This window comes from Triplophysa dalaica, chromosome 21 (assembly GCF_015846415.1).
Source record: "Triplophysa dalaica isolate WHDGS20190420 chromosome 21, ASM1584641v1, whole genome shotgun sequence".
NCBI lineage: Eukaryota > Metazoa > Chordata > Actinopteri > Cypriniformes > Nemacheilidae > Triplophysa > Triplophysa dalaica.
In genome coordinates, this window is record NC_079562.1 from 3,329,612 (window position 1) to 3,352,644 (window position 23,033).

Here is a 23,033-nt window from a genome sequence, read left to right on the forward strand (position 1 = left end):
TCTTTAATAATACTGCCTTTTGATTGCAGACTTATCAAATCTTTGCCCAGTTTGATACATTGTTGACATCTCTCTTATGACGGACACATATCTGACTGTTTTTCTCAGGAGAAACATCCGAGATGCAGATGAGACTTAAGCAAAAGTTTCCATTTGATCTCCATTTCATTGATGTCTAGGTGAAATACTTGAGACATTAAAGAGATCTCTTCTTTGATTTTTCTTTCTTGTGGGATTTGCACTTGTCCACAATTAACCCTTTGATGTGCCATCATTAAACATTCAACATCACCAGCAACTCACAAGCTCTCCATTACGAAATCTTTAGTGCTCAGCGCTGGTTTTGGACAAAACCGTCATAAAGAAACTTATGTGCCATTTTAAGCATGTCATATTTCATCTGGTCTGTGTTATTTCTTTGTTTTTTTACAGCAACAAGCGTGTCATAAAACACAGGCACATGACCACGGATGAACCGCAGAAACTAGAAACACCTCAGGGTCTCCAAAATCAAACTTGATAATCAAACCCGTTCTGAATTCTCAAATGTTTAACTCTTTGCATCTGAACCATAAATTCATTTCACTGTATGTGAGGCAACGTCAACAAATATGAAAGCTATAACATAAACAGAAATACTGAACCCAGGCGTATTTGTAAACCGTTCAATTGTTTCCTTTGTGTAGTCTGAATGGCGCCACGTTATTTTGCCAACAGAAAGCCTCTGGCTACAAACGTATGAGTTAGGTTTTCATGTTTTACATTCCATAAAGCACTGAGGTGCCAAAGGACAGATATATTTAGCTGGAGACGGACACGCTAGTGACCTCTGTGTCCTAAAGCCAATGACCCTTTGAAAAACCTCGTATTAAGCTTTAACCCAGTCAAATCAGCTCAGTGGTTTTCTGTGGATATAGATCTAATATACGTCCATTTTAATAGTTTTGAGAAAGACTGATAAATGAAGCGCACAAAGCAATGCTAATGAAGCGTAAAGATGAACAGCATGTTGCTACTGGTGGTGAGGTCAAAGTGGTCAAACCCTTTCACACATGCATGAACTATATAAGTTCTGTGCCCATTGATGACTAACTATAGGATATTTTTTGCAGTATCTGCGCATTTCATTCATTCATTTTCCATTTATCTATTTCTCCACAATGAGAAATGAGAATAAATACAGAGCAAATGGAAACGTTTGCTTATGTCTCATCTGCGTCTCAGATGTTTCTCCTAAGAATAAGAGTCAAAAATCTGACAAATGTGTCCGTCATAAGAGTTTCAGATGAGATGTCAACAATGTGTCAAACTGAGTCTGCAATCAAAAGTCAATATTATTGAGATCTCAATATGACCTCAAACATTTCTCAAATTTTACCTTTACAATCTACATTGACTTTACACCTCCATACTCTTCACGTGTTTCAACAATTACACTCTCATTTGTTTCTCTTTTTATTTATCCTTTTCTCCAAAACGAAAACATAAATACAACCTCAGGTTGTGTCAATCACATTTACACACTGCCTCCGATATTTTGGTCCGTCATTAAAAAAATCAGGCCGGGTTCGATTTTCTGCATTTTTTGCATCCGGTAAGAATTTTGAGAGGCCTTTTATAACAATTTAGAGACTCCGCACAAACGAGAGCCAAATTCGAAAAACACAAAAATGAAACACAACTGAGAATTCAGTTCTAAGAACATCAAATGTCCTGAGATTTAAAAGGACATCCTCTGAACAAATGTAAATATTTTTATAACTGCCTGCTCATATAAATCATTTTTAGGATGCAAAAATAAACAGGCTTACCAACAAGAACAAAACATGTTGTTGATGTCCAATCCTGCTTCAGAGATTTGGTCAAAAGTTAATCTGTTGCGTGTAATAGTCATTTTTAGCATGTCTGTTGTGTAGTAAACAACTTTGGTACCGTGTTGTAAAACCTGAGCAAAACCATTGGAGAGCCACATTTGATAAGAAGATTCGCTAGTTATCAATAAGTTAATGCACAACTGTATATATCCGAGGTTTCTAAAGCAGCGCTTCTCAAACTTTTTCGTTTTATGGCCCCTGTGCATCGTATAATCGTATAATCTTAAATTTAAAATTTAAATTTAAACCAAAACCATATCCAGTCATACAATGCTGAAACATCTATTCTTTTGGTTGGTGGGCTAACTTTTCTGATGTTTGATTGCATAAAATGTATGTGTAACTAGCAAGGCAGGACGAGAGTCGCGAGGGAACGACGCGAGGAGATCACATGGAGGAGATCGGGAGCATAAAAGGACGAGCGACAGGAGTGAACAACGAGAGAGGACCAGGCCTGGATTTTACGTTACATTTAATAATGTTTTGGTTGGCCGGCAGTTGACCGTGAGAGGGCTGTCGGCCCTTTACTTTCGTTTGGTTGTTTGTATATTTTATTAAAAGTTTGTTCAATGTTCGCCAGTTCCCGCCTCCTTCCCATTCCTTGGAATCTTGTTACAGTATGAAACATTTCTACATTTCATAAAATGCCCCAAAATCTGTGACCCCCTTGGATCCGTCTTGGTGCCCCAAGTTTGAGAACCACTAAAGTGTTTATACAGGTAAGATAAAAAAACAACAATATTGTTTAAATTCAGCAAACCCACATTATTTCTGCAACACATAATGACATCTTTATGATCAGGTAGCTTTTGTCTATCATGTGTAAATCAAACCCCTATTTACTATCACTACATCATCATCTCTATTTTTGTCTAAAAGGTGAATGACCTTGCATGTGGATTACCTCAACTCTATGTTCTAACCTGTGGCCATTTTATTGGAGACAAATTAGAAACATGTTCAACAGATGACCACACATACAGACCTGAGAGCAGCTGTAAAGATGACAAACAGACTCTGCAGGCGTTCAGATGAGACAAGCAACTCTCTTCTGAATTTCCTCTATAAGCCGTCTTCACCATCACATTCCAAAAAGATTCCTTCGTAATGTTTTCATTCCAGCATATTTTCTTGTCTGTAGTGTGTGCTAAACCCCTGATAAAAACACTTCCATCGGGTCTCCAGAGTTGTCTTGTCTAATCTGCTCATTCCAGTGTCCTCAAGGAAAGCAACTTGTCTCTATATATGACGGCTGAAGTTTGGATTCTGTCTGCCAACTTCAGCAAACTTTAATCAGAAAGCTTCCCGAAGGCAGACCTAAATCTGGATAGTGGGTTCCTAAAGACTGTTGATTCAATTCATTCTGTTCCCTTCTGCAAAACTACTTTTATTCACTAACAATGTCTAAAACTGATCGAGTTAAGTTGCTCCATCAGCTGTTGGCCTACAGAGGTTGAGACCTTCATTTATAGCTCAGGGTGTCAGTGGTCAGATGTCCATCTCATGACTCGCTTGACCTGCTGTAAAGCTGACACACCGGCATCAGCTCTGGACCATTCACATCTTCTAACCTTCAACACCACAGAATTATGCTGGACACCTCTGAGAAGATCATCAAACATCATCACCTGAAGGGACTTTGATCGAGGCCCACGGACCTCCTCTTAAACTGAACTTACATCTCGAGTGAAATCCATGATGGAAAGAGGAAAGAGACTGATAAAGATGAATGAGCTTCAGTTGAGAAACCTTTTAAACTAACATAGTATTTAGACACTTAAAATGCATGAATGCTAGATAGACAACTGTGTATCAAATGCAATGGCATTCAAACATGTTAAGTGTAAAGGCCGGTTGAGAGTAAGAATAATAACTATAAAAATAACTATAAAGATGACGCTTTGAAAATCTTTCTTTATTTGAAAGTCCAAACCACAACAGTATAGACGGTTTCTTTGGAAGCACGAGCATGGCCGAAGTTAACTTCCGGTCTATGTTTGTTTATAATATATCAGTTTATTTTAGATTTCATTTATATAAATTTATTTTATTCTATATGGACGGTTTCAGCTCGACAACAAAAACAAACGTTACTGCGCATCCAATCTTTCCATCCATCCATCCATTTTCTACCGCTTATCCGAACTACCTCGGGTCACGGGGAGCCTGCGCCTATCTCAGGAGTCATCTGGCATCAAGGCAGGATACACCCTGGATGGAGTGCCAACCCATCGCAGGGCCATCCAATCTTTTTTGTCTCCAATTTAACTTCCGGTACACATTCAAAAACAATAGAGTGCCTATAGATTATTTCTGATAACAATCAAAAGAAACCGAGAAGAACCGTTTCTTGGCTAAACTTGTCTCTCTCTATGTTGAATTTAGACTCCGATAACAAGCTCAATGTACCATACCGTTTCTTTAAATGCGACCGAACTACAGGACAACAAATTGTTTATTTATTAAAATGAACATAAAACAAAATTCAACAAATGGTTTATTTTATGCAATTATTAAACAGTAAAATAATAATACAAATTAATATAAATAAAATATAAATAGTTATATTATTAGACATTAGCCAAACACAAACCGGAAGTTAACTGGGGGTCGTGTGTGCGCGTGTCCGATGAAACGGTCAATTAATAGTCCTCAAGTTATTAATTCTTTGCGGATGTCTAACGTAAGTTAAGTTTGGGCCACATAACGTTTGTTTATGTTGTTGCCGCTGATATAAAAGCGAAACAATATCAGCGAAACAATATCATTGGGATTACTTTTCAGTTTCAATTTCAGGATCAATTCAGATATCAATTTAGCAATCAACAAGACTAAATCTCTGAATGACATTTGAAAAAAAAAGCTTAAAAATTGATAACATAATATTTGGCATAAGTTGTGAAAATGCTACCGATGTTTTCCTTTTTCTTTTTACTCAAGCAAAAACAATCTTCACGCAAAGGGCATTTTGTTTGTGGTAACACAGAGCAGATCTCTTTTCCAACTCTTAATCTCACAACGTTAACCAGATATGCTGAATGTGACGGATCTGTAAACTCTGTGACACGATTTCAATACATTACATTTTAACAGACGGATAAATATTATCATTCAGTCCATGCCTGGCCCTGCATAAAGAATTTAGGCCGCCAGGTTTGATAATTGTGTTCAGTCACAACAGATTTATACCACGAGAGGTCTGACTGTGCCGCTCGGCCTCTTCCGACCTCTCCTGACTATGCCAAGACATGACCTCATCGAAGAAAAATACTTTTTATCCAACAAAAAGACACACAATTAGTCCAGAATGAAAGAGACCTTTCATTTTGAGACATGAAATGGCCATTTGACAGAGAGAACACTCTTAAAAAAAGGTGATTCAAAAGGTTCTTCGATGCCATAGAAGAACCCTTCGGTTCCATAAAGAACCTTTAACATCTGAAGAACTTTTCTGCTTCAAAGGTTCTTTGTGGCGAATAAAGGTTCTTAGGATTATAAAACACGTAAAAAAGAGATGGTTCTTTAAATAACCTTTGCTTTGACAGAATGGTTCTTTGTGGAACCAAAAATTGTTCTTCTATGGCATCGCTGTGAAGAACCTTTTAAGCACCTTCATTTTTTAAAAGTGAACATGATAAATATGCTGTGCATCTGTGGGCGTGAAAGATGAAATATTTATGACTTCCAATCTGCATATCCAAACATTATTACACAATCATCTGATTATACGTTTCTATTTTAATTAAGTTCCTACCGCAAAATCCTTTGTCATGTTTTGACTCACGCTGCTAAATTCCATGTGCCAAATTCAGTAGCTCCTAAAAGCTTCTCAGACTCACACAACACACAATGTTTGGTCACATCACAGATGTTCAACTCAGATTAATAGGCCTTTGAGAGTTTGACAGACTGTGAAAAGATGTTTTCTCTCGAGCTTCCAAACGCTCAGTGAGAGACAGAGTGACTGTCACCGCGAGGAAATGTTCATATGATTTATGATGAAACTCAAACACAGGTAAAGATCTCCTAAGGCGTGTCACTTTGTTCTCACCGCCTAAATTCGTGTCAAACATCAGCACCTGCATCAGACGCATCACGGGTCATTGACTACAACGATAAAAACACAGTTTGAGGATTTGTGCAGAATAAACTCAAATGTGGATCTGGCGGCGGTGGATGTTTCATCTCAGAATAATTTTGTTTTGTCAACAGACAAAGACCGTTTTTAGGTGTCAAAAATGCAAGGGAACTTTTCTGTTTTGTAGTAAATAATTGTCAGGTAATGTTGTCTGCACAAAAAAAGTAAATGGTTGAATTTACATTTAAAGCTATTAATACCACAGTGCCACAGCTGGATAACCGTGTGCCCAACAACACGCCTTAATAACAATTTCATCCTTGCCTTGACTTGTTTGCGATATAATGCAACATCTTCATTACTCGCTGTAAATACTGATAGCGTGCATGCAATAAAAACATCACATCGAAATCTCTTAGCAGAGCCCAACACAGGCATCTCAGGATTCACAAACGATTGACTTACAATGGGTTCAGTGAGAATATTGTTTGGTAAACGTCCCAGCCATTCAGGATGGTGATTACCCACAATGCATCACAAAAAGAGCAGGTCACAACATGAGAGGAAGACCATGTGACTTGAACATTTCCTGTCTGACTTCAAGAGCACATATGGATGTTCAGGACGGGGGCTATCGGGCCTCCCGGGAAACCGGCTAAAAACTCATTTTACGTTCCGTCTAACAGAGAATATGAAAGGAACGTGACGGGAATGTCTTCCTGTCAGATACTGTTAAGCATATGTCACTTTTCAATATTTATCTGTTATTTCATTTTCTGCATGCAAGGACTGTTCACAGAAAACCGTGACGAATATTATGATTCATGCATGGACTCATTTTATTTATGATGCGATGTATTACGCGCCGCTGAATTTTATATACAAACACATTCCCCTCCAGAATTTTTTGTCGTTTAAAAAATGTATAAGATTTCCTTAAGCTACATCCAACCCACCAACATTAAGACGACCAACACAACAAACATCCACAAGCAAGTACACACCGACCCGGCACATGTCTAAACAGCACGTCAAACTCCTTCAAATCATTCAAGATGATGTATACGCTAAACTCTCATATTTGTTCTTGTAATACAGTGTGTCTGTTTTCATGCTGTTTTCATGCTGACCGAATCAAAGCATCGCTTTAAACCAAACACATAGATGTGACCAGAATTAATGACCCGTAGTTACCAGCTGGACTCAATCTACACTAAGTCTGCCTTGAAGATACAGCCGACTGAAACAAACACAAAGCGATACACAATAAACAACAAACAAAAGGCATCGGGTCACTTCAGATGTTTGTGTACTGAGTCATCGGATCCGCTGTTATCACTTTGAGTCGGAGACTAACAAGAGACTACAGTGACTGGAGACGGCCGGTGAGATTTGTGAAGAATTTCCTGTCGTGTGGAGATTTTCGCACAAAAAGCAACATTCTTTTTTATAAGCATCCTCTCTCACTGGCCACGACTCCTCTCGACAGATAAAATACTTGACTTGTTTTAATTCGCCAGTGATCATACAGGGAAATCTTTATTCACAGGCATTAAAAGTAAATCATTGTATAACGCTTTAAACATTGACCTTTACAATGTTTCACATTTCACTGCTGATTTTATTCTGTATAACTGTGTATGTGACAAATAAAACCTTAAAACCTTGAAAAGATTAGATGATGTGAGTGGTTGCCAGGGTGTTGCTATGCGGCTGATAAGATGTTCTGGATGCCTGCCTACTAGCCCAAGTCAAAATATCTCGTAAAAGTCTATGTGAAAGTCTAACGGGAATGTGAAACATCTGAACATTTTACATGCTTGGATTTTTTTACAGATCCCACCAAATGGACTGAGAAATCGAGCGTGGAAACAAACAGCTGGTTTGGACTTACCGTACTGACAGCTTGGACCGCTGAAGCCGGCCGGACAGTCACAGAGTTGAGAGGAACCTTCCTTACAGTGACCTCCATTAAAACACACACCATAACTGCAGACAGCTGCAGAGAGACAGACAGACGGACAGACATGAAGATGATGCTGATCTCAACACCCGGCGGCTGACACAAACATCTGCTTTATTATTAGACTGTTAACACCCAACACACACACACACACCTGAAGAACTGGTGATGTAACATCAGCCTTCAACAACCAGAACATGACGTGTGCCCTCTGGGTGAAAATCTTGGATAACATTGAGCTAACGTTTTAAAACTGAAGTTTCTAAATGATCCATTAGAGCATTACAGTATTGTATACATTAAAGGGATAGGTCAACCCAAAATAAAAAAGATCTACCTAATTTTTTGTGGCATGACCTCAAGAGAGCGATTCACACCAGACATCCCAAGAATATTGCAGAACTGAAACACTTTTGTAAAGAGGAACGGTCAAAAATTTCTCCTGACCGTTGTGCAGGTCTGATCTGCAACTATAGGAAACGTTTGGTTGAGGTTATTGCTGCCAAAGGAGGGTCAACCAGTTATTAAACCCATAGGTTCACATACTTTTTCCACCCTGCACTATGAATGTTTACATGTTGTGTTCAATAAAAACATGAAAACGTATAATGTTTGTGCGGTATTAGTTTAAGCAGACTGTGTTTCTCCATTGTTGTGACTTAAATGAAGATCACAACACATTTTATGACCAATTTATGAAGAAATCCAAGTAAGCCCAAAGGTTTCACATACTTTTTCTTTCAACTGTATATGACTCTCGCAAAAGTATATCATGATTAAAGTTTTGTGTTTAAACAAATGGAAGTCAATGGGGTTCGGTGTCGTTTAGTCATGAACATTCTTCAAATGATCTTCTTTTGTGTTTCGCAGAAGAAAGTCATACAGGGTAGGTAAATGATGAAAAAAAAACATTTTGGGGAGTTTGCTGGTTGCATTTACGCTCGCAAACATTAGCTATTGTAAGCATGTGTATTTTACAGTATGTCTAAATAGCTCATCAAACTACTTTTTATAATATTGCAACTAGAAATGTTCAGGTATTAAAGAGAGAGACCAATATAAAGTTATTATAACCAATATTTAAAATTACATGTGAAAGAATGTACCAGGGCTATTGATATAGCTGAACATGAAAAATCTTTTGGCACGTACATTCATAATATCAAATAACCTAATATATGATCAAAAGAGGGAAATCCCAGCAGCTCGACCTGTGCACAGGTTTTCCCCAAATAATTACAGGAATAGGAACAAGCTTTGTTGAAGGAATTTAAGGAATGTTTCATAAAAAAATCTGTATTACTTATGTATATTTATATACTGTATTTTCCAACATTCATTTGATGATAATTTTTTGTTGGTCACATTGTATCTGTCTGAAAATACAAAAGTCACATGTAAATGTAATCGACAATTGAGCGAATTCAAGAACACATTCAAAACATAAATCAATCCTGAAAGAACATAAAAACACAATTTCTAACTTCGAACTGGACAATTAACAAGCTTTGTAATGACTATGATTGTTCGTCAAGTGACTACCGAGACCACCCTGATGTCAACACTTCCGTCTGCTTCTCTTAACAAACCCCAAAAGTGCCACTGTTAGCTCAATGGTCAGTTCTGTTTCAAATCACCCTGTCAGAATCCATTGAAATAACTGGACACATTCTGTCCCAGACATCCCAGTTTAAACTCTTAATGAGCAGCTTGGGATTTTCAAGAGGAAAAACAGTGAAAGTCTTGTTGAAGAGGAAGGAAGTCGATTGAAGCACTTCTACATTCAGAATCAAAGTCATTAAGTCAACTGAGGCACTTTAAAAACAAAGAAGTAAACAGGGTTTCCAAACGAACACAAAATTTTATAAATGTTTCAAGATAAAGTTTTGCAGAGGAAACTAAATTTGTCACAAACGTTACCAAATGTAACCAACTAAACAGATATAATGTGTTTGCGCTTCTGAGTTATCTCTTCTGATAAAAAGAGTCAGAAATCTTACAAATGTCTCCATTAGAGTTTCAGAACAGATCTCAACAAAGCCTCATGGCTATTTCAATTTTTGAGTTTAAATTTTAAAAACATTTCTGTTTATTTTGTAAGATAAATAATTTTTTCACAGTGTTGATACGTGATGACTGATATAAAACCAAGGTCCTGAAGTTAAATTATTCGAGAGGCTTTGATCTAATTCTTTATTACAGGCCGTTCCTCAAGTTAAAGCGCTCATTAGATTCATGCTCTTTAGGGCCATCACCACTCGCTCCTAAACTACCCGCTGACAGGTGAACAATGACAACACCGCAGATGACCTTTCAATTCCACAACACAACTCAACCCGTCCGTCCTGTTACAGCCTTACACATCTAACAGTGTCCAGCCCGTCCGTTCGATCGAATAATGTCGAATGAAAAGGTTGTGCAGACAGACGTTTCTGTACGCGTGCCAGTCAGACGGGGATTTCTCAACACACGTTTTGTCTCTGTTCAGTGACTCAGAAAGGCGAGTGATTAGTTTGTCCTGTTTCTTAAAGTGCTTCCAGGTCTTAAATTACGGGGATAAAAGCCGAGGGTCCTTCTGTACCTCCAAAGATACGGGAAATCTAAATCCGACAGCTCACGCTGGGAGACGTTCAACGCTGGAATGCATGTTGACCGTCTTTCTGAACTTGTTTTAAAACAAACCAGATCTGGATTGGGGAGCGGGGCGAAATCCTGCGGCTATAATGAGTAGTTTCACCTTCTCTGATGGACAAAGGGGTCTTTGAGGTTTGTGTGGGCTTTAGTAATAAAACCCCAGAGAAAATCACTACCCAGGGCATAAACTGTTACACAACTGTCAGTCATTCCGACCACGAGTTTTGGATAAAAACCACAAATCGTATAAGTCTCATATTGCAGTACGTTCAGGCCAAGAATACTTCACCTGACAGACAAACATCAAACCAACTATAGCTGTTTTGCTTTTATACGCTGTTTGGAGTGGGCAGGCTGTGTGAATTTACACTTTTCTTCAACCTTTCTCCTGGCAACACCAGATAGTGTATTTCTGTGCTCGATACACTCCCCCAGCGATCGTACAGGTTTCGGAAAGTTTTCTTCGAACATATAAAACTGTTTCGCAACAACTTTTCTTAGGCCCTTATTGGACAGTTCTCGAAACATGCGGTGAGTGAAACTGATGTCTGTGTTTTGTTGACAATGGGTGCGCACGTGGTTTGGTTCAGCCTACCCCTCCCCCCTGCACACGCCGTATGTTTCCAGAAACAACCATACAGCTGAATCTATCAATTATATATGTGATCAAACTAAATTATCTTTGTAGATACGGAGTATGCAATACTACTCTATAGGTACTCAAGATCAATATGAGATTGGCAGAAACCCTGTGTGTTACGCCCGCTTTAAATCCTCTATCGCTCAACATTCACCACACAACAAGATCCCACAATAATCATAAATGAATGCCCAACAGTTTTGTTTTTTTATCTCAATCACCTTTGCAGTCATTTAAAGACGTTACATAGCTCTTTCTGTTTTTAAAGGACACTTACGGTAGAGACATCCGGCTTCTCCATTGAGCTGTGACCAGCCCGGACAACACTTGGAAACAGTCTGATATTCCTGACGATACACTTGTCTGTACGCCGTGTAATACGCCGTCCTGGAAAACAGTGGAATCTTTATGAGAAAGCATATTTAGCATGTTTTATTCTTTGATGTAACTTTAAGAGAATATACACAAAAGTATTTGAATATAAAACTTTCCAGTTTGCCAATGCATGGAAATACTGTTGCTAGGAAACAACTGCCTGGCAACTATCAAATTTAACAAAGCCCATCCTATAATCTCTGTTTTTTGGGTTCCTAGATATTACCGGGGACCCTTAAAACTTTGTAACTTTGTTAAGGACTTTCCCCTAGAGTATCCAAAAATAAAAGTGCTGTCATCATTGGTTTACCCTCATGAATTTTAAAACCTGTATGTGACTCTTTCCACAGTGGGACAATAAAGAAGATATTTTGAGAAATGTCTCCAAGGTTTTGTGTTCATACAATGGAAGTCAAATGGGGTCAAATGGTGTTTGGTGACCAACATTCTTCAAAATATTTTAGAAAGAAAACCCATACAGGTTTGTAATTACATATGGTGAGTAAATGATGAAAGAATTAAAACATTTTGGGTAAGAGAATAAAAGCATCTGCTAAATGCTTAAGATGTGAGTTAACATGGGACATCTTACACCCCAAAGTTGAATACTGGTTAAAATCCTCAACCCACATCTGATCAATATTAACAGTGACGCTTGCCTTAGCAACTGCACAAAATGTGCTTCCAAAAGCGCTATAAACCACAGAAGCAGATGTCTTTAAATCGCACAATAATTGTATTTATTAAATTGCAGAGTATATGCATCATTACACAAACTCGCTTCAAAAAACTTTTATGAAAACAGGGTTTTCATTTTTGGTTTTTCCATTCAGCACACAGGTAAGGATTACGATTTCTTTACTAGTGAACACATAAGTCTGTCATCAGCCACTGTAACATTGTTCTCGGATTGAAAGCTCTGTGAGCTAATGAAAGCTTCTCTGTGTGTGTGTGTGTGTGTGTGTGAGAGAGAGAGAGAGAGAGAGAGAGAGAGAGAGAGAGAGAGAGATGTTAGATCATGACTAAAGTTTGTAAATGAGTTCTGCCACTGTAATCTGCGAAGCTGCTCTCTGTCTCTAATGATGTTCTGTGACCTTGTGAGATTCAAGGCGTCTCTCTCTCTTGCACTTTAAAGTCTCTGTTGATCGGCTCCAGAGTCGTAACTCTGTGCTCTGTGTTTATAGCGTGTAATTTCAGGGCCCGAGTCTTTCTCATGGTAAGTATACGGAGGAGAACGTGCCGGTGCGAGGAACAGAGATCCTCCCCTGAATGAGGGACTGAAAGGGCCTGTCAGTCACAGAGTTAAAAGGCCGTTCAGTGTTGTAGGTATGAAAGACCCTGTGAGATGCCTTTCAAATTGATGCTTTGTAACTACACTGTACACTTGAAGGAGAGGAGAGGTCTGATTAAAGGACAAAGCGTGACACTGACGACAAAAAGCTTTTTAGAAAATTCAGAAGAGAAGGCTGACGTGCACATAAAAGGGTTAGTGGCGTTTTCTTCTGTCAGGCACGCCTCTCTTTTAGTCAGTGTTGAAGATTTTGCTTCTTCATTTTCAATGGGTGAAAAAATCCCAAATGCGCATTTAAAGAGAAACCTAAACAGTATCGTAAAGGCTTGTGGGTGGGTTAAACTTTCTCTGACTTTCAAAGCTCATTCGAACAACAGCAAGATTATCTTTACATCTGTTTGTTCACCAAACAATGTGAAACTATTCAAATGAAGCACTACGCAGTCAAAAAGTAAAATAATGTTGTTTATGCAACAATGATCCGACTCACCTCCTCTCATAGTTCATACACCACGAGTGTCCCTGACAGCCCTGCTTCCAGACTTTAACCATTCGTGTGAAGGCCTGGACACACGGCTGCATGTGAGCCACCAGCTTCACCTCTCGCTCCGTACACACGTTCGGCCTGTCAGATGAAATAATACATAACATTCGGATGATGCATTAGCCAAAGTTACATACTGTACGTTTAGTACGTGCTCTCAGGACCATACAACAAAATGTCTTCTTCAAGGACACAATGGGAGTCAGTTAAGGAATAAATCCTTATGGTTTTTAAACCTATGTGGTATTTTGGTTGCCAGCCCATATGATGTGTATTCACTGTCTGGGACACACAATCCAAACCAAAGAATAAAACATTAAACATGAGCAATACTTACAAATGCATGAATGTCTTTTAATAAGATTGAAACATAGCAAAGCAAACAAATGAATTCCACAGGTCTGGATAGTTTTGATAGGCACCTGCCAGTCATAATGACAAGACACACGATTCACATAGCTGAACTGCACATACTTCTAGGATTATCAATTGCTTATATCTGCATATATATATATATATATATATATATATATTAAAAGGAGATTATGTTACAGAAAAGTAACAGGTATTATTTAAAGTAAGGTATTATTTGGAATGTATGCCTCTAACATTAATGCTTGAAAACCGTTTAAAGGATACAAACTAAAAACTCTTGTTAGTTTCATATGACTGTGGTCTCTGGGTTTCTACTTTACATCTCGGGAATACCGGTCTGCTCAAACGTGACGTTGAAAATACAACTCATTAAATTTGGAGCGATTTCTCTCGTGTTCGCCAAATGTCACCAGTGCGTAAATACGCGTCCAACTGCGTTTCCAAACACGCGCTGATCAAAACCTGATTCATTATCTGATATTACAACGAGTATAAAAGTATATGTAGGCTTTACATTTATTAAAAACAATATTAAATCTGACATTAACTAAAGTTGAGCAATAATAACGACCGCGCAACAAAGAAGCTTTAAAACTTTTTTGCGCAACAAAGAAGTGACTCACATTTGTGGCATCAGATCCTTTCCAGAGCGGGATACTGCATTAATTCCATGAATTAAAATGATTAAAAAATAAACTGTATCCATCCTCAGATGCTTTTCTGAACGGTCTAAATAAACGCAGCAGCCGAAAAAGACGCTTAAAAATGTTGAACCCTTGAAGAATCTGAGTCCATATTAAAGTGTGTGGAGATCCTCCGGGCTGAGGTAGCTCTGGTCGGATCGGGAGCGAACGACAGGAGGAGAACCTCAGATGGAAACTCAAATCCAAATGCCCCCAGGACACTTGCTCTTCCTGTAGGAGCTACAGTAAAAGGAGCAGTGCAAAGGAATCCAGAAACCAGCTATACGAGCTCAGACCGACTCTCCTTCACCATGAACACTGTTATATCATCTTCACTTCAAAGTGCACAATTACAACAATTACACCACATGAAAGAGAGTCGTATTAATGTCACTTTTTAATTCATTTATACATGTTTTTGCTTTTCATTCATACCACAGACAATACAATATGCAACTGTAGAACTGTAAAAGTACAATGTTAAGTTCCCTATTTCACAATTTGTGGCATCTATAATGATACCCGCTTTAGAGAAAACAACAAAATAACTTATAAGTGAACCACAGCCAGAAAAATTGCTTTTATTAATGAAGGCCACTGATTTTGTACTACATTGGTAGCCAATGCTGCCCTCCTTAGAAGACCGAGTCACAGCTGAGAGCAAAGGATTGTGGGTCATATCATGGGGCAGGTTCAAGAGGTCACAGCAGGGATTTGGGGGCAGCAGAACATAGAAACATTCGCTAACTCCAGTGATCCTGCTCTCAGGGGTCAATGCCAACCAGGGTTCAACACCTTTGCCATGACTAGAATGCAGAAAACTAAAACTAAAAACCATCTGCTGGTATTTGAGACCTGAGGACCGATGAGTTACTTCAGAAATATTACGCTTATATTATGTTCAGGAATGTTAAATAGAATGCACGATACGCAAATAAAGTTATCAATCTTGTCACACTGGGGAATAAAACAACTATTTCTCAGCCTTCATGTTAAAAATGTCATTTCAGACGGAAAGTACTGTTTTCCTAACTTTTGCTAGATAAATCCATTGTGTTATCCATGTTTGTCACAGATGTTTTAATGTTATTATGTTTTATTACTGCCAAGATTAATTTGCAAATAAATGTCATGAATGCAAGAATGTTTATTAAGAAACGTCAGTACAAATCTTATTGAAGCGCACAAAACTCTGGTTTTGCTCAGGTAAAATTGTTGTATTATATCATTTATGTCATATCAAAACTGGATTCAAATTTACATCACCAAAAAAGCGATATTTCTGTTAAAAAAGCAATACATCTTGGTTTCCATTACAAATATGAACCATCAGAAGTCTTACATTAAAACCATTCCAACTACCTTATCTGGTGTATTTACGAAAATTAACCTTGGTTTAACTACATATTAAACCACACATAGTCACTATAGTTTAACCATTGTAACCACAAATTAAACATTGCTATCTTACAGAACCATATTTTCACTTTGATAAAACCATAAAACTTTCACTATAATAAAACCATGGTTCATTTTCGTAAAGGGGGTTATTTGTGTTGTGCTGACATCTTCAGGTTAAACGGTGAATTGCATCGTGTCTTTAACAGATTGATAAACGTTAGAAACAAAACTTCTAGATGTTAATGTTAGAAAAAAACAGATAAACTTTGGACATCCAAATGTCCACCTCCATATGTTGACCAATGGCTCTCCATTGCCCAGCGCTGCCCCTCTACGTTTACACACAGGTTCGGCACTTGCGCGACGCTTCCTCAGTTCCCGCCCCGTTTTACTGCATGTGTTTGCAATGCTTTCCGCTGGCGTCGCAGGCCTGTGCGCAGTTCACCGCAGATTTCTTACCAGACTCAAACCATCGCAGTTAAAACTCATCCGCAGCATGTCTCTCTCCAAACGGCCGGTTACACTGCTGGGCTCCATGGCGTTCGGCGGCCGGGCAGACGCGCAGCTGAGCGCTCAGATGGTGCACAAGTTTTTGGAAAGCGGCCACAATGAGCTCGACACCGCATACATGTACACTGATGGACAGGCAGAGACCATCATAGGAGGCCTGCGGCTGCCTGCGACAGGTATGATCGTCTCAAACTGGTGTGCAGTGAATACTGTAGGCATAAAATCGCGGTGCACTGAAATCACACGGCGATGCGCATCGTATCAGTGTTTGACGTGTAAGTATCGCGAGAGCGATTAGAACGCTGCGCTGTGGAATGGCCCTCGCGATACTTGATGTCATAATCCGTTTGGTCTGTGCAGCGCAGCAGAAAGTAGAACCAGGCGTACTATGCTAGATCATAAAGTTTAATACTTTGTTTGTTTAGATTTTAAATAGTTTACTTCATGTCTCACGATTTTGAATTGAAATAACTATTTATTTAGAAGCACAAAACTAGACGCCACACGATGTAGAGATCATGTGACAACAATGTTGTTGTTGTATTGAGACAAATATTTTTAATTATTAACTCACCCAAAATGTATATATATATATGTGTTTACGTTCTAAAAATAATAAATCACTCATTAGATCTTCTTGCAATGAAATTCAGTGCATATTTTAAGAAAGTAGGCCAATTGTAGGGTCATCATAGTGCAGTAATAATACTATGTGGTATTTTTCACATAAAAAATAAAATTGTTGTACTATGTTACTGTTGAGACAAAGAATACTAGAGATTTCATAGTTGTTTTAAGATCTTGTAAAATGTTGATCTGTTTCATTTGTTTATAAGTGAGAATCGCCACTAAAGCGAACCCCTGGGACGGCAAAACACTGAAACCAGAAAGTGTTCGTAAACAGCTGGAGACGTCCCTTAAGAGACTACAGACACAATGTGTGGACATCTTCTACCTGCATGCTCCAGATCACCAGAACCCTATTCGTGACACACTACAGGCCTGCAATGAGCTCCATAAAGAGGTGTGACATCAGATCCGACAACAGATGTGAACTTTGATACATGCTTGACTATCAGGTTATTGAACAAGATTTGACTTATACTGTATGTGTTTTTAAAGTCATCAACACGTAGGAATGGAGCAATACACATACTCTGTTAAATAAAAAAGATACAACATAAACACAGAGAAAAACATTACATGCTGATGTACCGCTGTACCCATTCACCTGTGTATCTAAAATGTGAGTTTGATGATCAAAATAAAGCAAATTCTTTGTTTTAGGGCAAATTCAAGGAGTTGGGTTTATCAAACTATGCATCATGGGAAGTGGCAGAAATCTGCTCTATCTGCAAACACAATAACTGGGTTTTTCCTACAGTGTATCAGGTAAGTCCATCGAAAAATATGCTGATCTTGAAGGCATGATTTTCACAACCCGTTTGATTTCTGTTTTGCTGTACTCACAAAATATCTGTGTAATAGCAAGTATTAACAAGTTGGATGTTTTTTTTGTAAAGGGCATGTATAATGCAACGACACGTCAAGTGGAAACTGAACTATTACCATGTTTACGGTTCTTTGGCATCCGTTTCTTTGCGTACAACCCCCTGGCAGGTACTTTATATATGTATATGTTTTATATATATATATGTTTTAATATGCACTTTCAAAATACTTTTCACAAATATCATTGAAGGATATTGTGATTCACCCACACCTCCTCACACAGGTGGACTCCTCACCGGAAAGTACCACTATGAAGATAAAGATGGAGCTCAGCCTGCAGGTCGATTCTTTGGTAACAACTGGGCTGGTGCTTACAGAGACAGGTACCCTAACAGTATAACAACATATGCATTACACTAACAGGAAGAGCAGAGTTTTACACCATGTGTTTTATTGGTTTCAGATATTGGAAGGAGAGTCATTTCCAGGCCATAGATGTTGTTTGTAAGGCTTTGGAAGCAGCGTATGGATCAGAGAAACCGGCTCTAACGTCAGCTGCTATGCGCTGGATGTATCACCACTCCCAGCTGAAGGTAAACGGACTGTTTTTGTTGATTATGTATGAATAAGTAAATGATGTAGTTGTCAGTATCTGAGCGGTGTCGTGCTGTGTGTCACGTGCAGGGAGATCTGGGTGATGGGGTCATAATCGGGATGTCCACTATGGAGCAGTTATGTGAGAATCTGACGGCGGCTGCTGAGGGGCCATTAAAAAATGAAGTTGTGGACGCTTTCAAACACGCCTGGGATTTAGTGGCCCACGAGTGTCCCAATTACTTCCGCTAAACATCATGACAATTAGAAGAAAAAATCTGAACCCAGATTTATGAGAACTAACATACAGATAATTTTATTTTTGTACTACTAACATCATTTTGACATTTAATTTGTTCAATGAAAAGTGATAAACTGAGTTGGAACAGCCCACCATATTAATAAACTCAAACATTAAGTCTTTCAAATCAAACTTCTCTTGAGATTTTCTGCTGTTTTTCAAATGTACATGTTTGAATGTGAATGCAATAAATCTGTAATATTGGCAAATCTTGAGTTGCTGTTTATCTTCTCCGATAAAATCACTCCTGTCATAAAATGACGTCACACAACATCCTGTATTTATAGTATCCTGCAGAACATTGCACAATACGATTGTTTACAAACTTAACCAAATGCACAAAACTTCCCAAGACTCCGACAGAAATGGAAATTCGCTGAGAAAATTCACTTTATGTGCATCTTTGTTGGAACACAAAAGGGAAAATGTTCGTGTAAAAATTCCATTTCATGCGTCAAAGTTTATTCACTTTCATCTCCATCATCTTCCTCTATTCCTTCATCCTCCTCACCCTCCGTCAGCTTCTCAAAGTCACCGGTTTCAGAGTTCCACATGCATTTAATAGACAATTTGAATTCTGCCATCTCGATTCCAAAGAATTTCTAAATAAAAATATATTTAACAATGCAAATTAAATGACGGAATAAATAATTGTATTTTTTGTGTTTTGTGACAGCTAGCTTTCAATTCAGCTATGTGCTACTGTACTCCTAAAAGTGAATTTCAACAGTCAATCTTACCTTAAAAAGTTTCTTAAACAATTTAACCATGTATGTAAAAGCATCATATTCGAATAACAAGTCATTTGGCATTTTAAAAGTGTACAGTGTAAGACACTCACCAGAATACGAGCTTGTTCGGGAGTGAGTGTGTCTCCATCTTTACACACTTCAAAATCCTTAATCAGCGTAACCACACCTGCCAATGGAAAATGATTCATGTTAGCTGATTTCTTTCATTTACAGATCTTCCGTTCCCTTTCTAATCTGCTAGAATCTCATGTATGTAGCAGTGTGAAGTGAATAATGTATTTTACCCTTCTTCAGAGCTGTAGGAAGGCCAAGCTGTCTCAGCTGAGGCTCCATAGAGTGTGGAAACTGCTCCAGCGGACCCTCATCCAATGTCACTGCCATGGTTGCTTGGTTCCCTGCACGGGCGTAATCCACCTCTTTAAAGTTACTGAAATACCTAATTGAATAATCAAAGTTCGTCATGAATAGCGGTCGATGATATATAGACAGCAGAACGTAATTGAACTAAAATGTATACTTACTCTTTCACCTCCTCTTTGGTTTTGTTTGTGAAAAGAACACCAACTTCACCTCTTAGAAACCTGCTCACCTTGAGGACAAACCATAAGAACAGATTTACGCTTATTTCGTTTTGCACTCATGCATTTGTGTTATACCATTGCAGTCGATAATATCCACTACATGTTTATCCGAGTCAATAAATAAATGATGAATGTTGGTAATATTCATTAGTAACATATGACAAACCTTGTGCAGGTTATCTTTATACTCATCTGTGGGTCCTTTACCTAAAGCGATTGTCATCACCTTATTTTTGCCCAAGAAAAATCTGAAAACACAAAACCAAGATTATTTTAGAATCTGAAAGGAAAGGCATATGAGCATATCATCATCATCACGCGATTGTTTGTGTACCTGCTGTGTTTCCAGGCCGTCCTGATGTCTTTTAGTTTGTTGTTTCTCATGTTCTCTACAGAGAATACAAACACGTATCTGTAGATGTCTGCACATTTCCGCAGCTAAGAGGGGAGGAATAGAAATATTCATTTCTTTCTATCAATTACAATAGCACAGTGGTGGTACAGTGATAGAATGGAAATGGACACAAAATTATTAATGTAGCCATACACTCCTTCATTTATATTTTAGTCCAAATAATTTCAATAATACGTATTACTATGCTTCGTATCCAAATAATATAATGCATTGTCAATCAATACATCAAAACAATACATCCAAAAACCCTGGTAGTCTAGTAGTGCTTGTGTGATCCAACAGAAAGCTACTCACCTCTTCAATTAGGTTTTGTTTAGCTTCCAACCCCTTTTTGGTTGTTTTGGTTAAAGACACTGAAAACAGTAAGATTAACATCGTGTAGTCAGAACACTTCTAAACTTCTGACTTGTCAAAATCTACTTTTATAAATATTTATGACAAACTAAAGTTACAAGTTAAAACATTTTAAAAGTAAGGCTACTACTCATGAGCAAGAAACAAAATCGTATTTATTAGCTCACATCAACTAAACCACGCAAAGCGAGTTAAACGACACAGTCATATTACATGAAGATAAATTGTACATACGATTAACATTTAAAAAGATATGTAATATAATACAAATGTTTATTCGTACCTTTCTTGTCTCTCTTAGATTTCGGCATGGTTCTCACGTGTGATGTGGTTTTCTTCTTCGGCTGATGATTTCAGAGCGCTTCATGTCTCGCATCGCCACCTATCGGTGCGTGATGTGAGTGTCATAAATACTTATTACTGTAGTTTTATGTCACGGACATGAGTTTAGAAAGGTTTTTCTGACGTAAATAATGTTTATGAGTTTAATATACAACCCTGTTTGATATTTAAACTCCTTCCCGGGAAACCTATGAAAAAGTGCCGGATGTTTCCACATTTAACCAGCAGGTGGCAGGCATGTGATATTATTTGAGTGCAGTAGGTAGTTCTTCGCAAGTAAATGAGAAAGTTAATGTTCTTATTTTATGCTACATTTTTTAATTAACGTTTTTTATGTATACACACCAAAACCTGTAGTCTATTAATAATTTCTATTAAATTTACTCACTGCCACATGTTGACTGTAAACATACTGAATAAATTAATCTTAACTGGTGAGTTCTTTTCGAAGAGTATTAGAAAATATATTATTAAACTAGAGTTTTAACAACTTTAAGATAATTTATTTGTTAAAGAATGTAGGTAGCCTATGCTATGGAGTATTATTGAAATCATTTTGATGATCAGATTATTATTAAAGATAAGAAAAATGTGAACCTAAACTTAAATTAATGTGGAAACTCTTACATTATCTCAAGAATTTGGTAAACCTTTGACATGTTTACTTAAAGTTGAATATAGTTTTACTATAGTTACAACAAAAACCTTTGCTGTAAAGCCGAGCAATAAATATCCAGAACTAAAGCTTGCTATTTCAACAAAGAAACCTTTTACAGGGACAAATAATATCATTAAAGTGGATCTGCCCTGATTATGATAAATGATAGAGATTAATACGAGAAAAGGTGAATACTTTGTTACCCTTTTGAGGCTGAATAAAAAGGATTTGTAGCAGACATGACTACACAAACACAGATTTGGCTAAACTTTACCTGTCTGCACAAAACAATGACAAAAATTATACATTATCCCAATAAATCCTCATGATCCTGTCCAGGTATGACAGATTGAGGTGTGTTGGCTTTGTTTGACTGTCAAGGCAGGACTGGTTTCAGGGAAGAGTGTCCGTGTGTAATGTCTGAGTCTGTTCACCAAACTCTTCTGTGTTGGCAGAGAATACTGAATACAGTGTTCCATTCAGATAACCCCCCACCCAAAAATGTCAATGCTTAAAATGAACATTTCCTGGTCATGTGGTCGGCATGTTTTCATTGAGGCCTTGCTTTTTAATATAGATAGACTAATGAACAGTAAACCAAGTTTACAGTCTGTGCACTAAACCACTTATGGTTTGCAATAAGTTAGACTTAATATGCACATTAAATTAAATGGAATATAATAAAGTAAAAGAAAGAGAGCGATCCAATGTTTCTGAGGTCAGATAAAAAATGCATTTTTAATATTTTTTAATTAAACGTTTTGGTCACTTTAATATAATAACAAGCTTACTTTTATGAAAAATTGCATTTGTTAACCATGAACTAACAAAAACAATACTTCAAAACATATTTTATTTGTTATTTTTTTTAAGTAATTGTATACATATGCATAACGAACAATCATTAATAAAAAATAAACAGTTGTGTTTTTATTAACTTGCATTAACAAAAATGATCAAATGTTGCAAAAATATGTTTCTCATTTGACTATTTATTTATTTTAAGTTTTGCTTAACTATTATTACATATAGGAAGTTATAGTCTGTTTAATATTTGACCTGTGTTTCTCTCTCCCTTATTGTGCTTTAAATATTTTGCTTATAGTCAATGTGTTTTATGTACAGATGCTTTGTTACAATGACAATTGTTAAAAGCATAATATAAATAAAGATGACTTGACCAATTTATTAAGGGTACAATTTTTTATTTACTTTA

General features: G+C 37.6%; 3 protein-coding genes across 3 annotated transcripts in view; 1 reads left to right on the forward strand and 2 right to left on the reverse strand.

Moving 5' to 3' along the window:
• Window positions 1-14,665, reverse strand: part of megf6b (multiple EGF-like-domains 6b) — a 49,964-nt gene extending 35,299 nt beyond the window's left edge. Inside the window, exons 1-4 of the mRNA XM_056734808.1 lie at window positions 14,398-14,665; window positions 13,346-13,480; window positions 11,467-11,576; window positions 7,847-7,951 (exon numbers count right to left, since the gene is read on the reverse strand). Coding sequence (XP_056590786.1) covers window positions 7,847-7,951; window positions 11,467-11,576; window positions 13,346-13,480; window positions 14,398-14,480 — 433 coding nt within the window. The 5' untranslated portion in view covers window positions 14,481-14,665. The remainder of the gene's footprint in view (window positions 1-7,846; window positions 7,952-11,466; window positions 11,577-13,345; window positions 13,481-14,397) is intronic.
• A 1,395-nt stretch (window positions 14,666-16,060) lies between these two features.
• On the forward strand, window positions 16,061-18,924 carry akr7a3 (aldo-keto reductase family 7, member A3 (aflatoxin aldehyde reductase)). The gene is made up of 7 exons (XM_056734741.1): window positions 16,061-16,544; window positions 17,205-17,392; window positions 17,656-17,760; window positions 17,892-17,988; window positions 18,104-18,203; window positions 18,284-18,413; window positions 18,505-18,924. The coding sequence occupies exons 1-7, from the start codon at window positions 16,151-16,153 to the stop codon at window positions 18,664-18,666; spliced, it is 1,176 nt and encodes a 391-aa protein (XP_056590719.1). The 5' UTR covers window positions 16,061-16,150; the 3' UTR covers window positions 18,667-18,924.
• On the reverse strand, window positions 18,704-21,196 carry mrto4 (MRT4 homolog, ribosome maturation factor). The gene is made up of 8 exons (XM_056734742.1): window positions 21,101-21,196; window positions 20,758-20,816; window positions 20,383-20,486; window positions 20,215-20,296; window positions 19,989-20,056; window positions 19,752-19,903; window positions 19,557-19,633; window positions 18,704-19,317 (listed from the first exon to the last, which is right to left on the reverse strand). The coding sequence occupies exons 1-8, from the start codon at window positions 21,126-21,128 to the stop codon at window positions 19,177-19,179; spliced, it is 711 nt and encodes a 236-aa protein (XP_056590720.1). The 5' UTR covers window positions 21,129-21,196; the 3' UTR covers window positions 18,704-19,176.
• Window positions 21,197-23,033: the final 1,837 nt, after the last annotated feature.

What these genes read in the sequence shown, in the direction of transcription:
- akr7a3 (XM_056734741.1), top strand. Translation starts at nt 16,151, where the DNA reads ATGTTGACCAATGGCTCTCCATTGCCCAGCGCTGCCCCTCTACGTTTA. An exon ending in GCAATGAGCTCCATAAAGAG is followed by an intron (nt 17,393 to 17,655) that starts GTGTGACATCAG and finishes TCTTTGTTTTAG; the next exon opens with GGCAAATTCAAGGAGTTGGG. An exon ending in GCTGGTGCTTACAGAGACAG is followed by an intron (nt 18,204 to 18,283) that starts GTACCCTAACAG and finishes TATTGGTTTCAG; the next exon opens with ATATTGGAAGGAGAGTCATT.
- mrto4 (XM_056734742.1), bottom strand. Translation starts at nt 21,128, where the DNA reads ATGCCGAAATCTAAGAGAGACAAGAAAG. An exon ending in AACAAAACCTAATTGAAGAG is followed by an intron (nt 20,487 to 20,757) that starts GTGAGTAGCTTT and finishes CTCCCCTCTTAG; the next exon opens with CTGCGGAAATGTGCAGACAT. An exon ending in ACGGCCTGGAAACACAGCAG is followed by an intron (nt 20,297 to 20,382) that starts GTACACAAACAA and finishes TTGTGTTTTCAG; the next exon opens with ATTTTTCTTGGGCAAAAATA.